The 13690-nt window shown below is 55.7% G+C and overlaps 1 protein-coding gene and 1 pseudogene across 4 annotated transcripts in view; one reads left to right on the forward strand and one right to left on the reverse strand.

The window, feature by feature from the left end:
- The window catches only part of SPTBN2 (spectrin beta, non-erythrocytic 2), a 36913-nt gene that overhangs the window by 18298 nt on the left and 4925 nt on the right, over positions 1–13690 (forward strand). For all 4 annotated transcript variants that reach the window (XM_039840765.1, XM_039840764.1, XM_039840763.1 and 1 more), the window contains 15 exons: positions 165–467; positions 1617–1770; positions 1951–2821; positions 4340–4477; positions 4811–5567; positions 6027–6229; positions 6598–6688; positions 6933–7079; positions 9128–9391; positions 10550–10774; positions 11065–11154; positions 11516–11776; positions 11867–11997; positions 12238–12442; positions 12937–13311. In XM_039840765.1, the coding sequence (XP_039696699.1) occupies positions 165–467; positions 1617–1770; positions 1951–2821; positions 4340–4477; positions 4811–5567; positions 6027–6229; positions 6598–6688; positions 6933–7079; positions 9128–9391; positions 10550–10774; positions 11065–11154; positions 11516–11776; positions 11867–11997; positions 12238–12442; positions 12937–13311 (4215 nt within the window). The remainder of the gene's footprint in view (positions 1–164; positions 468–1616; positions 1771–1950; positions 2822–4339; positions 4478–4810; positions 5568–6026; positions 6230–6597; positions 6689–6932; positions 7080–9127; positions 9392–10549; positions 10775–11064; positions 11155–11515; positions 11777–11866; positions 11998–12237; positions 12443–12936; positions 13312–13690) is intronic.
- On the reverse strand, positions 3850–3968 carry LOC120584895 (uncharacterized; annotated as a pseudogene).

The raw sequence follows: 13690 nt of genomic DNA on the forward strand, positions 1-13690 counted from the left end.
CCAAGAGGGAGGGGTTAGTGAGATAGGGCGGGGTGAGATAGAGGGCAAGCTTAGATCGCCTCGTGGGGCTGGCATCTTGCAGCAGGAGTGCTCCGGAGGGCAGAGGGGCGAGCAGAGATAGTGTCCCTGAGCTCCCAAACCTCCCCGCCCTGTCTCCTGCCCAGGACAACTTTGGGCTGGAGCTGGCAGCCGTGGAGGCAGCGGTGCGGAAACACGAAGCCATTGAGACGGACATCGTGGCCTACAGCGGCCGGGTGCAGGCCGTGGACGCTGTGGCTGCAGAGCTGGCCGCCGAGCACTACCACGACATCAAGCGCATTGCCGCACGGCAGCACAACGTGGCCCGGCTCTGGGACTTCTTGCGGCAGATGGTGGCCTCCCGGCGGGAGCGGCTCCTCATCAACCTGGAGCTACAGAAGGTGTTTCAGGACCTGCTCTACCTCATGGATTGGATGGAAGAGATGAAGGTACCAGCAGGGCATGTGTGGCGGGCTTCAGATGATCGGGATCGTGGGGGTACCACTGGGGGTACATTCTCTCACTTGCTCAGCTGATCTTCACAGAGTGTGTTCCAGTGCAGAGCCCCGTCCCCAGTTCAGATGAGCAGAGCAGACAGCCCTGTCCTCCTGGGGCTCACATCCTAGTGGGAGGAGACTGATGATGAAATCATGAACCTCTCGACAAACAAAATAGCAGGTGGCATAACACCTGTGAGGAAGCGGGAGCAGGACCATGCGATGGCGTGGTCTGCAAGGCCTCGCTGAGCACCTGCCCTTTAAGCTGAGCCCAGACTAGCACAAGGAGCCAGCACAGGGAGATCGGAGGAGAGAACATTCCAGGCAGAAGGAACAGCTAGGCAAAGGCCCCAGGTCTGTTCAGCGTGGCATGTTTGGCATGAGAGGGAGGCCAGAGGGTTGTAAGGACAGGGAAAGGGGCGGGGGGCGGGGGGGACAGCGGCCAGCTCACTTAGGGCCTTACAGGCCTGGGCAAGGAGTTTGGGTTTTATTCAAGTGACATGGAGCATTAAAAGTGATTAGAAGGGTTTGGAAAGGGGAAAGACGTGATTCTGCCTTACATTTTCTGAAAGGTCATTTTGACTACTATATAAAGAAGGGCTGTGGGCAGCCAGCGTGGGAGCCGAGAGACCTGTTAGAAGTGATCCAGGCGAGAGATGGGGACAAGGATGGGTCTGGAGAGAGGCTGAAGATCGCTGGGGTGCTGGGGACCAAGCCGTGACGATAGGAGGGTGGCGATAATTCTGGGGCTGAGAAGATGAGTCAGAGCAGAGATTCCAGGACCAGGATTTAGTAAGATGGAGGTTCCACAGGAGGGGAGTTGAGTATAAAGAGGCCGACAGAACTGGGGTGTCACCGTATGTGTGAGTAAGGGTTGGCAGATGGGAGCAGGTGTGTTTACCTGGGTGTGACACCCGGAGCCGCCCAGAGAGGTCAGGAGGTACAGTTGACCCAGGAAAACAGAGCGAGGGTAGAGTGAGTGAGTGAGTGAGTGAGTGAGGTCTGTGTGTGTGTGTGTGTGTGTGTCGGCTGAAAAGGCCTGGTGGGGAGGGAACGGTGCGGCGCTCAGACGGGCATCAGCGTGCCGCGTGTGCCTGGCAGGGCCGGCTGCAGTCTCCGGACCTGGGCAAACACCTGGCTGGAGTGGAGGACCTGCTGCAGCTGCACGAGCTGGTGGAAGCAGACATCGCCGTGCAGGCTGAGAGGGTGCGAGCTGTCAGTGCCTCTGCCCTGCGCTTCCGTGACCCAGGGAAAGGTGAAACAGCAAGACTGGGAAAACCTGTGGCCGGGAGGGGTGACAGGTGGATGGTGGGCAACAGAACTAGGGAGGGAGGCCAGAGAGAGGAGGGTGGGGACTGTCTGTAACCAAGGATGAATGCGGGGGCAGCAGAAGGGCTGGGTTACAGCGCTGGACTCCCCACCGTGACTTTTTCAGAGTATAAACCATGCGACCCGCAGCTGGTGTCAGAGCGGGTAGCCACCCTGGAGCGGAGCTACGAGGCCCTGTGCGAGTTGGCAGCGGCGAGGCGGGCGCGCCTAGAGGAGTCCCGGCGCCTCTGGCGCTTCCTCTGGGAGGTGGGCGAGGCCGAGGCCTGGGTGCGGGAGCAGCAGCACCTGTTGGCCTCAGCTGAAAGCGGCCGAGACCTGACCGGCGTCCTCCGCCTGCTCAACAAGCACACAGCCCTGCGAGGCGAGATGAGTGGCCGGCTGGGGCCCTTGAAGCTCACCCTGGAGCAGGGCCAGCAGTTAGTCGCCGAGGGCCACCCCGGGGCAGGCCAGGCTGCTGCCCGTGCAGCCGAGCTCCAAGCCCAGTGGGAGCGGCTTGAGGCTCTGGCGGAGGAGCGTGCCCAGCGGCTCGCCCAGGCCGCCAGCCTCTACCAGTTCCAGGCAGACGCCAACGACATGGAGGCCTGGCTGGTGGACGCGCTGCGCCTGGTGTCCAGTCCCGAGCTGGGGCACGACGAGTTCTCCACGCAGGCCCTGGCCCGGCAGCATCGGGCCCTGGAGGAGGAGATCCGAGGACACCGGCCCACCCTGGATGCCTTGAAGGAACAGTCCTCAGCCCTGCCTCCCGTGCTGGGCCGCACACCCGAGGTGCAGGGCAGGGTGCCCGCCCTGGAGCGGCACTACGAGGAGCTGCAGGCCCGGGCGGGCGAGCGAGCGCGGGCCCTGGAGGCGGCCCTGGCACTTTATACCATGCTCAGCGAGGCCGGGGCCTGTGGGCTGTGGGTGGAGGAGAAGGAGCAGTGGCTGAACGGGCTGACCCTGCCAGAGCGCCTGGAGGACCTCGAAGTCGTGCAGCAGAGGTAGGCCCCCTACGGGCTCCGTCCCTGACGGCCTTGGGAGTTGGGGGCCAGCTTGTGGGACCGCGTCCTGCCCTAAACTGCCTGCTCTGGCTATGGCCCTTGAATTGGTTTTTTGTTTTAATGAAAAATGCTAAACATACTTAAAAGTAGAAAACATTATGCAACAAACTCCTATAGTCCACCACCCGGGTTCAGTAATTGCCAGTATCTTGCTCTATTTGATTCATTTTTTTTTCAAAAGCAAATCCCCAACATTATCATTTCATCTGTACATTCATTCTCCAGGATACGTCCTTTAAGAAGTATAAGAAAGTATTCTTAAATATAGTAAATTATTTTTTAATTGTGTGCGTGGACCTAAAATAGCTAAGGTTTTAAAGTTGTAAACCTTGTAGGCAGAGACACCGATTGAGCTCTCATGAAGTAGCTTTATTTACAGAGCAATAAATCTTAAAATCATTTAGAAAGGACGTTTTTCTTATAGAACCACAACACCATTACCACATGGAACAAAATTAGCAGTTCCTTACTGTCTGTCATCTACTACTTACTCTATATTCAAATTTCCTGGTAGTTTTAAAATTATAATAAAATACTTTTTAGTTGTCAAAATATCCATGACAGGGGTTGGCAAACCATAGCCCTTTGGCCAAATCCAGCCTGCAGCCTGTTTTTTTGTAAATAAAGCTTTATTGGTACAGTGTCACCCTCATTCATATATATATTGTCCTGTGGCTGCTTTTGCACTAAGATAACAGAGCTGAATACTTGCGACAAAGACTGTATGGCCCACAAAGCCTAAAACAGCTACTATCTGGCCCTTTACAGAAACAGATGAGACTTTGCTCTATGAGAATGTAAAACATCCCTGGGAGAAGTTACACTTCAATTAAATATTTTTGGTTATAAATAAATTTATTTATTTATTTATTTTAATTTTTTTGGCAAGGCAATCCTTGGTTGACCTCACAGATTGCAAGGACTTTGTCAGCTTACAATCCCTTATTTTTCTTTTTTTTTATTTTTTACACCTATAGCACCTGGTCTTCCTAGGTGGTCTCCCATCCAAGTACTAACCAGGCCCGACCCTGCTTAGCTTCCAAGATCAGACGGGATGGGGCTTATTCAGGGTAGCATGGCCGTAGACTCAATTCATTTTTAACACATATTAGGAGGGGACCCAGAGGGACAGCTAAGGGTAAGTCCCCAGAAGAACAAGAGAGGTTCTGATAAAGGGTGGGGACCTGCGCCAGGATTAGATGACTTATTGTGCAACTGTTCCTGACCTTCAACTTTCACATCTTTTTGAGCAAATCTAGAGATGACATTTTTTCTACTTGTTTGGGGGGAGTTGAGAGCTCCCCATTTACTCATAGGTACTGTGAGCCTGTAGTGAGAGGTGCAGAGGCTCCTGTAGCTAAGCCTCATGGTGACAGACAGGAGTTCTCATGGGCATCTGGGCAGGCGGGCTGGTGCGTCAGCCTCCCCCGCTCACGTCCAGCTCTTCCACCCCCTCAGGTTCGAGACCCTGGAGCCTGAAATGAATGCCCTTGCGGCACGAATTACTGCCGTGAATGACATTGCGGAACAGTTGCTAAAGGCCAACCCTCCGAGCAAGGACAGCATTGTCAACACCCAGAAGCAGCTCAATCACAGGTGGGCTGAAGAGGGCAGGGAACTGAGAAGGGGCACGGCAGATTGGGATGGCAACTGGAAGAGAGTTCTGTAGGGCATGGGATGGAGGCGGAAAATGAGGAGGGCAGGTGGTCTGGGATGTGTTGGGGGTAGGGGAATAATTAAAGGGATGAAGCGGGTAAATGTCTTCTAAAGAAGCTGGGGCCTGGACAGGGAGCAAGCAAGAAGAAGACAAGATGAGACAGGTGGTAGAATACACCTAGAGAGAGAGGCTGGGAAGAAGCTTCTAGATATACCTGGGGAGGGCAGGGAAGCCGAGCGACCCCGGACACCAGACCTACCCTCTACTTTCAGGTGGCAGCAGTTTCGGTCCCTGGCGGATGGCAAGAAGGCAGCTCTGACGTCAGCCCTGAGCATCCAGAACTACCACTTGGAGTGCACAGAGACCCAGGCCTGGATGAGAGAAAAGACCAAGGTCATCGAGTCCACCCAGGGCCTGGGCAATGACCTGGCCGGGGTGCTGGCTCTGCAGCGTAAACTGGCTGGCACCGAGCGGGACCTGGAAGCCATCTCCTCCCGGGTGGGTGAACTGACTCGCGAGGCAAATGCCCTGGCTGCTGGCCACCCTGCCCAAGCCCCTGCCATCAAGGCTCGGCTTGGAGAGGTGCAAGCTGGCTGGGAGGACCTCAGGGCCACCATGCGACGTCGAGAGGAGTCGCTGGGTGAGGCACGACGGCTGCAGGACTTCCTACGCAGCTTGGATGACTTCCAGGCTTGGCTAGGTCGCACACAGACCGCTGTGGCCTCTGAAGAAGGGCCGGCCACCCTGCCTGAGGCAGAGGCCCTTCTGGCCCAACACGCAGGCCTGCGTGGAGAAGTGGAGCGGGCCCAGAGCGAGTACAGCAGGCTGCGGGCCTTGGGTGAGGAAGTGACCCGGGACCAGGCCGATCCCCAGTGCCTCTTTCTACGACAGCGACTTGAAGCCTTGGGAACTGGCTGGGAAGAGCTGGGCCGCATGTGGGAGAGCCGGCAAGGCCGCCTGGCCCAGGCCCATGGCTTCCAGGGCTTCCTGCGGGATGCTCGCCAGGCCGAGGGTGTACTCAGCAGCCAGGTGAGAACCCAGAGGACAAAGTCCCAACCTGGAAGAAGAGGGAAGTAGGGACCAGGGGGAATGTGAAGGAGAGCGGTGGATGTGGAGGAAAAGGCAGCAGGTGGAGTAGTCAAGGCCACAGGATGGGCAGAAAGAACATGTCAGGAAAATATGGACGTGAAAAAAAATGATATAACTATAACTTACCAAAACTGATGTAAACTGGCTTGTCATAGAATTATTAAAGAACTCAAGTCACTAGCTAGAGGTAAGATGAAACAGGATCTGGACTATAAAGATCCTCCAGCCCAGCTCCCTTAAAACTTCCAGGCACCATCTGCCCCTGTCTTCAGAGCTGGCCGGTCCACCCCGCCCCTTCCTGGTCGGCCTCCATGTCTCGGATGTGCCCTTTTGGTAGGCCCCTTCTGAGAGGCTGAATTATGCTTTGAGAAGTGAGCTCACTCCCTCCCCTCCACACAGGAGTATGTTTTGTCTCACACGGAGATGCCGGGGACGCTCCAGGCTGCTGATGCCACCATAAAGAAACTGGAAGACTTCATGAGCACCATGGACGCCAACGGGGAGCGGATCCGCGGGCTCCTGGAGGCCGGGCGCCAGCTGGTGTCTGAGGGCAACATCCATGCGGAGAAGATCCGAGAGAAGGCAGATTCCATTGAGAAGAGGTATGAGGAGGACGGCAGGCAAATGAGAGGCCCGAGCGGGAAATAAGTGGAAGCAGGATGGCCTCAAAGACGGAGAGTGGCAGTCGGACCGGCAGACGGGGGTGGGGAGCTGACATAAAACAGAGGCGCAAGAGCCCAGTGGTCAGGGGGACTAAGCGATGGGCTGGGATGTTCTGCCCCTCCCCCACCTGGGTGAAATGAAGTCTGCCAGGGTAGCTGGACGCTGGCCGTAGGGTTCCTGGATTGTCTTAGAGTGTTCCCTGAAGGCCTTGTCCCCACACGAGGAGGACGGAAGGCTTCTGGTTAGTTAGAGGGTCATAACCTTTTCCCAGCAAGTTTAAGAGTTTCACAGGGGGCCGTCATTACAGGCATGGGAAGAATCAGGAAGCAGTGCAGCAGCTCCTGGGCCGTCTCCGGGAAAACCGAGAGCAGCAACATTTCTTACAAGATTGTCACGAGGTGAGACCCTCAGCTCCCCCATGTCCTCTGCGGCATCCCCTAGCCATCCCTTTCCCACAGCGCTCTGGCTCTTTGAGCCTAGAATAAGTCCACTGCGGTGTCGCCTGAGCACGCGAACCCCTGCATGGCTTCTCCCCACACCCACCACTGCTCCTGCCTCACCTTCCCCCACTTGATGCCTCACTCTCCCCTTCCTCTGAAATGTACTCTGCCTTTGTCCATCCCTGCTCTGTGCTTGGTCCAGCTGAAACTCTGGATCGACGAGAAGATGCTGACAGCCCAGGACGTGTCCTATGACGAGGCCCGCAACCTGCACACCAAGTGGCAGAAGCACCAGGCGTTCATGGCCGAGCTGGCCGCCAACAAAGACTGGCTGGACAAGGTGGACAAGGTGAGCAGTGTGACAGGAGCAGCTTCCTCTAAACACAGTGCAGGGGCGGGCCCTGCTTCTAGCTTCTAGATATGGCTATTTCACGGTGAGAGGTCATGGGGCCTCCTGTGCCAAACTTCCAAGGTGGAAAGTTATGATCTGAGGAACAAAGTCTCAGGTCTATGGGACAGCGACTCCAGAACTAGGAGGAGATTTGTATAAGCAAGAAGCCAAACTGCAGTTTTCGGTCAACACAGTAACTATTCCTGGGTCTGGAGCAGGATGACACTCTTCAGCAGGGGTCAGCACACTTCTATAAAGGACCAGAGGGTAGATATTATAGGCTGTGGCAGCCATACAGTTTCTGCTGCAACTGCTCAACTCTGCCACTGCAGCGCAAAAGCAGCCGTAGAGAATATGTAAACAAATGAGCATAGCTGTGTTCCAATAGAACTTTATTCATAAAAACAGGCAGTAGGCCAGATTTGGCCCACGGGCCGCAGTTTGCCAACCCTCGCTTTTGAGTCTTGCAATTCCTAGTATTCGGTCTCCCACCCAGCTCTTTCTCAAACGCTGAGCAGGGGTAAGACTTCATTTCTACTCAGCAAGTATTCCTGGACAACGTTATACGTGCTCAGCACTTTGCTAGGTGCTGCAAGGTATATAAAAAGACACTTTTCCTCCCTCGAGGGCATAATGGGTGGGGAGAAGAAGAGATCAGCCTGTGTTCAGTTTTTCCACTTGTTCAGCAAATATTTGTGTTAGGCACTGAGGGGGATCAAAGGTGATTCCACATGGGCTCTGCCCTCGAGGAGTGACACCGTGGTGAGGATGTAAGACAAACACAAATAAATAAATTAAATCCAAAGCAGAATACGATCAGTACAATAAGAGAGGGCCGGATGAAACCCAGGCGCTGAGGAGAGACGAGATATGGGACTCTTCGAAGCAGGAGCCTCCAGGGTAGACCATGAAGGACGAGTAGAATTTGGACAAGCAGAGATGCTGGAGGGAAGACGCTTCTAGGTAGAGAACACAATGCGAGCAAGAAATCAGAGAAGCGTGGAAGTGGTGGGTGCCTGTATGGGAGTGAGGCGGGATAAGTCAGTCTGGCAGGAACAGAAAATGCATGAAGGGGCCCCATGGGAAAAAAGGCGGAAAAAGCCTGCTGGGCCAGGTCGTGACAGCCGTGATTGCCACTTAAAGACTGTGTGTGTGTCACAGTGTGGATTGTGCTGAACATTTGTGAAATTACCTGAACAGGGCTACACTCCGACGCTCTCCATCCTGGCAGCCACATGTCTTGCTTTGTGTTCCCCTAGAAGCAGACTCTGAAACAAGGCTTTCAGGGCAGGCCACTTAAATGGAGGATGATCGTAGGAAACACCAGTAGGGGAGTGGGGAGATGAGACGGAGCAGGAAAGGTGGTCAGTTAAGGGTTCACTACCATGTCAGCCACCTCAATGGGCAGCCAGCACTCAGTCCTAACGGGCACCCCGGGGCAGCATAAGGCATGCATCAGAGTTATCCCGACCAAAGCACAAGGATGCCGACTATTTGTCCACTGACTCCCTGTCTGCCACTGGTTCTCGGGGAAGTAATTTCCTGGCTCTCCCAGCCTGCCTTGCAAGCAAGTCAGGAGACCATGCTTCCCTCATCTCTCAGGAAAAAAAAGGTCCGCCAGCAGAAAGGCTGGGAAGACAGGTAAGATAGGTCAGGTGAGGGGTGAGGAAGCTGAGAGAGATGAAATGATAGCAAACAACACGAGACCACATGTGACATAACACTAGAAACCAGAAGCACGAGGGAACTCAAAATAGGAAAGATCGCCACGGCTTCTGCGTTGAATGAGGTTGGAGCTGGACCTCAAAGGAGAAGTAGGGTTCGGTCAGCAGTGAGGCAGGGACATTTAGAGGAGGTTAAAACCTCTGAGAAGACCATGTTGAGGAAAACACACAACTGGGAAGTCTTGCCCACACTTCAGGTCTCTACTGCCCTTTAGGTCCCTGGCCTGTGAAGTTTAGTGATGTCTAATTGTGACACTCACACTTCTTTGTCCCACCACCTAGGAAGGGCGGGAGCTGAGCCTCGAGAAGCCAGAGCTGAAAGCCCTGGTGTCGGAGAAACTGGAGGACCTGCACAAGCGCTGGGACGAGCTGGAGACCACCACCCAGGCCAAGGCCCGCAGCCTCTTCGATGCCAACCGGGCCGAGCTGTTTGCCCAGAGCTGCTCTGCCCTGGAGAGCTGGCTGCTGAGCCTGCAGGCCCAGCTGCACTCTGACGACTACGGCAAGGACCTCACCAGCGTCAACATTCTGCTCAAGAAGCAGCAGGTGCGCAGGCCTTGGCTGGGGATGATGAACAGCAGAAGAAAGGAGGAGGGGGCCTGTAGCTCTTGCGAGTGGGGAGGCCATTTCCAGCCCTCACAGATGACATTTTCACTGGTATTTCTCAAAGCGATTTCCATGGGCCACCAGATCAGATCTGGGAGTGTCTATCAGTCGGAGTCAAGTCAGGAGACAGAAACTACGCTAATTTCAACAAGAAAACTTTAGTAAAAAAAGTATTAGTTAGTAAAAGGTGGTTGACTACCAGAGTGAGAAAGAGAACTCCAAAGCAGGAGTCAGAAAATGTTTTCTGTAAAGGGCCAGGTAGTAAATATTTTAGGCTTTGTGGGGTTCATGCAGTCTCTGTCACAGCTATTCCCTTTTGTCCTTGTATGGTAAAAACAGCCATAGGACGATACATAAAAGAATGGCGTGGCTGTGTGCCAATAAAACTTTATTTAAAAAAACAGGCAGAGCCTGCATTTCCCGATCTTTGCTCCAAAGAATATAGGAATAGCAAATGTGGGGAGTACCCATGGAAGGAACTAGATGCCCTCCCCCACCCCAAGGCTGAGTTTAGGCTGAGGGAGTAGAAATTTGTTAGGATATTGCGGACCAGAGCAGGGCCGAAGCTGGCAGGCCAAGGCTGGCCAGCAGGATGTTGCCACTGGGATGCCAGCAAAACTTGCTGTAGGGGGCAAGCCACCAGGTCTCCTGCACACCATGGGCAGTTTTGCTGCAGGAGCAAGAAGAAAAGCACACTGGACCCATAAGTCACCCTTCTTCTCTGATGCATCCTGGTGTCCCTCCAGCGCCCTCTACTGACAAGGCCTAGCATCGCGCCAGCTGGCAAAGGAGAAAGGTTTATAGGGTCCAGTTCCCACATCTCAAAACTGAGAAAGGTGGATTTGGAATGAAGGTACATTTGGGACTGAGAGGCAATAAATTGCGAACTGGCACAGTTATCACGCCCTCCCCCGGACTCTTCTGTATGTTAAAATGTATATTAGAGTTTGAAATCCACCCATCTAGGCCACGAAGAGATACTTTTCCCGGGGCTCGCCCCAAGACAAGAAATCACGTTGGCTTCATGCTGACTAGTGTCTCCTGAGTTTTTTGGTGCAGGCATCGCGATAACATCTCCTTCCTCTCCTGGGCTGGCAGATGCTGGAGCGGGAGATGGCTGTGCGGGAGAAGGAGGTGGAGGCGATCCAGGCCCAGGCAAAAGCGCTGGCCCAGGAAGACCAGGGTGCAGGGGAGGTGGAGCGGACCTCGAGGGCTGTGGAGGAGAAGTTCAGGGCCCTGTGCCAGCCCATGAAAGAGCGCTGCCAGCGCCTGCAGGCCTCTCGCGAGCAGCACCAGTTCCACCGGGACGTGGAGGATGAGATCGTGAGTCACTAGGATGGGGACAGGGTAGAGTCATCACCATGGCAACCTGCTCCCTGCCTTGTGCTGGGAAGGTGCCAGCAGTGCTTCCCTTTGGCATGGAAAATCAACCCTCTCAAGACACTGAGGGATGCCCTCTAGGTCCCTTTACCCCAGAACCAGACGAGACCATTTCCTATACACAAACCAGGCGCCCTAGAAAGCCTCCCTGCCAAGAATCCCCACTCTCCAACCCCAGTTCTTACTTTGCCCTCCGGACCTCCACTGACCACCCCCCACCCTTCCTCACGCAGTTGTGGGTGACGGAGCGGCTACCCATGGCTAGCTCCAGGGAACACGGCAAGGACCTGCCCAGTGTCCAGCTCCTTATGAAGAAAAACCAGGTGAGGCAGAGGCTAACGGCAAAGAAAAAAATCCCAAGATCCTCCTTGGACGCTGAATTTTGTTTCTTTTTAAGACCTGGGGTTTCTCTGGCTCCCCTCCATGCAGTGTGGGATCCCAGACTTCAGTGGGTTTGGCCTTTCCTCACCAGGGGTGGACGGTTACCCTTGGTAGCAGATCATAGGGATCAGAGGGGCTTTACCATCACACCCCCGGGCCAGAAGGGAGGGGAAGTGAAGGGGATTCGGGAAGGAAGAGAAACAAGTGTGAGGGGCCTTAATTTGAGTAGGTGTAAGGGGACACGGCAGGTGGGGAGGTCCTTAGCAAACCTTACAGTGTTTCCTTTTATGTTGCTGGGGACAGACCCTGCAAAAGGAGATCCAGGGCCATGAGCCTCGGATTGCGGACCTAAGGGAGCGGCAGCGTGCCCTGGGGGCGGCCGCAGCAGGCCCGGAGCTGGCAGAGCTGCAGGAAATGTGGAAACGCCTGAGCCATGAGCTGGAGCTTCGAGGGAAGCGACTGGAGGAAGCCCTGCGGGCCCAGCAGTTCTACCGTGACGCCGCCGAGGCAGAGGCCTGGATGGGCGAGCAAGAGTTACACATGATGGGCCAGGAGAAAGCCAAGGTGAGGGCCAGGGCAGAGCTCAGCCTGTGTGGCCGCTTCTTTCCTTCCCGTGACCCCCCACTGCCTGATGCCCACTGTCCGGTCCCCCAGGATGAGCTGAGTGCCCAGGCCGAGGTGAAGAAGCATCAGGTATTGGAGCAAGCCCTGGCTGACTACGCCCAGACCATCCACCAGCTAGCAGCCAGCAGCCAAGACATGATTGACCACGACCACCCAGAGAAGTGAGCACAGTGGCAGCAGGGGGGCCCAGCCCTTGGGGGAGAGGGGAGCCCGTCCCAGGAAGGAGCAGGGATTGTGGAGCCTTCCATACTATGTGCGTACAGAACCATCTAGAAAGCTGGAAAAGCGGGGACTTGACAAGCAGTTGGGAGGCTAAGAGGGGCGGGACTCTCTGGAACAGGCTAGGGATCAGAGCATGTACCCTAAGTCCCGAGGTGACCGCCGCTTTACCCCCCGCACAGCACGCGGATATCCATCCGCCAAGCGCAGGTAGACAAGCTGTACGCCAGCCTGAAGGAGCTGGCCGGGGAGCGGCGGGAGCGCCTGCAGGAGCACCTCCGCCTGTGCCAGCTCCGCCGTGAGCTGGACGACCTGGAGCAGTGGATCCAGGAGCGCGAGGTGGTGGCGGCCTCCCACGAGCTGGGCCAGGACTACGAGCACGTGACGGTGAGTGCAGGAAGGACACCAGCTGCAGGCCAGCTCCTGGAAGAGGACCCGCTAGGAGACTAGGGCCTGGTCCCGGGCTGAGCATCAAGGGTCGGGGGGCAAGACCAGGCAGGGCAGGCACTGTTCTCCTGGGTTTCAAGGTATTTAATTTGAAAACTTGTGCAGAAAAGAGGACGTGGGGCTGCACATAGACTTAGGCAAAAAGGAAATTACCAGTCACTCTTTTCGAAGGTATAGGGTCTCCCTATCTGAAGGCTAAAGGTTCTAAGCATCCCCAGTGTCTTTGCCGGGGGCCGGGATGTCACTCACATCCGGAGTCACTGGGAACCAGCAGCATCTGCCCATAGACTCAGCAGCTGGAGAAACCCATTTCGGCCCATGAGGCCCAGGGGAGAGAAGTGGGCTCTCAGGTTGGGGTGAGAGGACTCGCCCCACTAGGCAGGGACCGTATCTTCGTGTCACAGTGTTGTCCGTGCAACTGTTCCCTCCACCAGATGCTCCGGGACAAATTCCGAGAGTTCTCTCGGGACACGAGCACCATCGGTCAGGAGCGTGTGGACAGTGCCAACGCACTGGCCAATGGGCTCATCGCTGGGGGCCATGCTGCCCGGGCCACCGTGGCCGAGTGGAAGGACAGTCTCAACGAGGCCTGGGCCGACCTGCTCGAGCTGCTGGACACGCGGGCTCAGGTGCTGGCAGCTGCGCACGAGCTGCAGCGCTTCCTGCACGGGGCTCGCCAGGCCCTGGCGCGGGTGCAGCACAAGCAGCAGCAGCTCCCGGATGGGACCGGCCGTGACCTCAACGCCGCCGAGGCCCTGCAGCGCCGACACTGTGCCTTTGAGCACGACATCCAGGCCCTCAGCGCCCAGGTCTGACCCAAGCATGGGAGGTAGAGGGCGGCTCGGAGGAGACGTGGTGGGAAATGGGCTGGGGGCATGGCATCCTCTGGAAGGCCACCTAGGGATGAGGTAGAATCGCTCCAGGTAAACATCTCTGGCCAGGGGACATCGAGCTACCGCATTCACACCTTTCATGACAAGCCTTCTTGAGGGCTCGTGCCATTTTCGTATGGTTCCAATGGCTAGAAGATTCTTAATGTTGTCCTAAAAATGCCCCCGTTGGCTAGCGCTCTAGACCCGCACGAATTAGGCATAGAGCCTTCCTGTGATGGTTGAAGCCCTGTGGGCCCCCACCCAAATCCCTTTTCAGGCTGAAAATCTCATTCTAGCAATCTTTACGGTCTCTCAC

This window comes from Pteropus medius, unplaced genomic scaffold (genome assembly GCF_902729225.1).
Source record: "Pteropus medius unplaced genomic scaffold, Ma_sr-lr_union100, whole genome shotgun sequence".
NCBI classification, from domain to species: Eukaryota; Metazoa; Chordata; class Mammalia; order Chiroptera; family Pteropodidae; genus Pteropus; species Pteropus medius.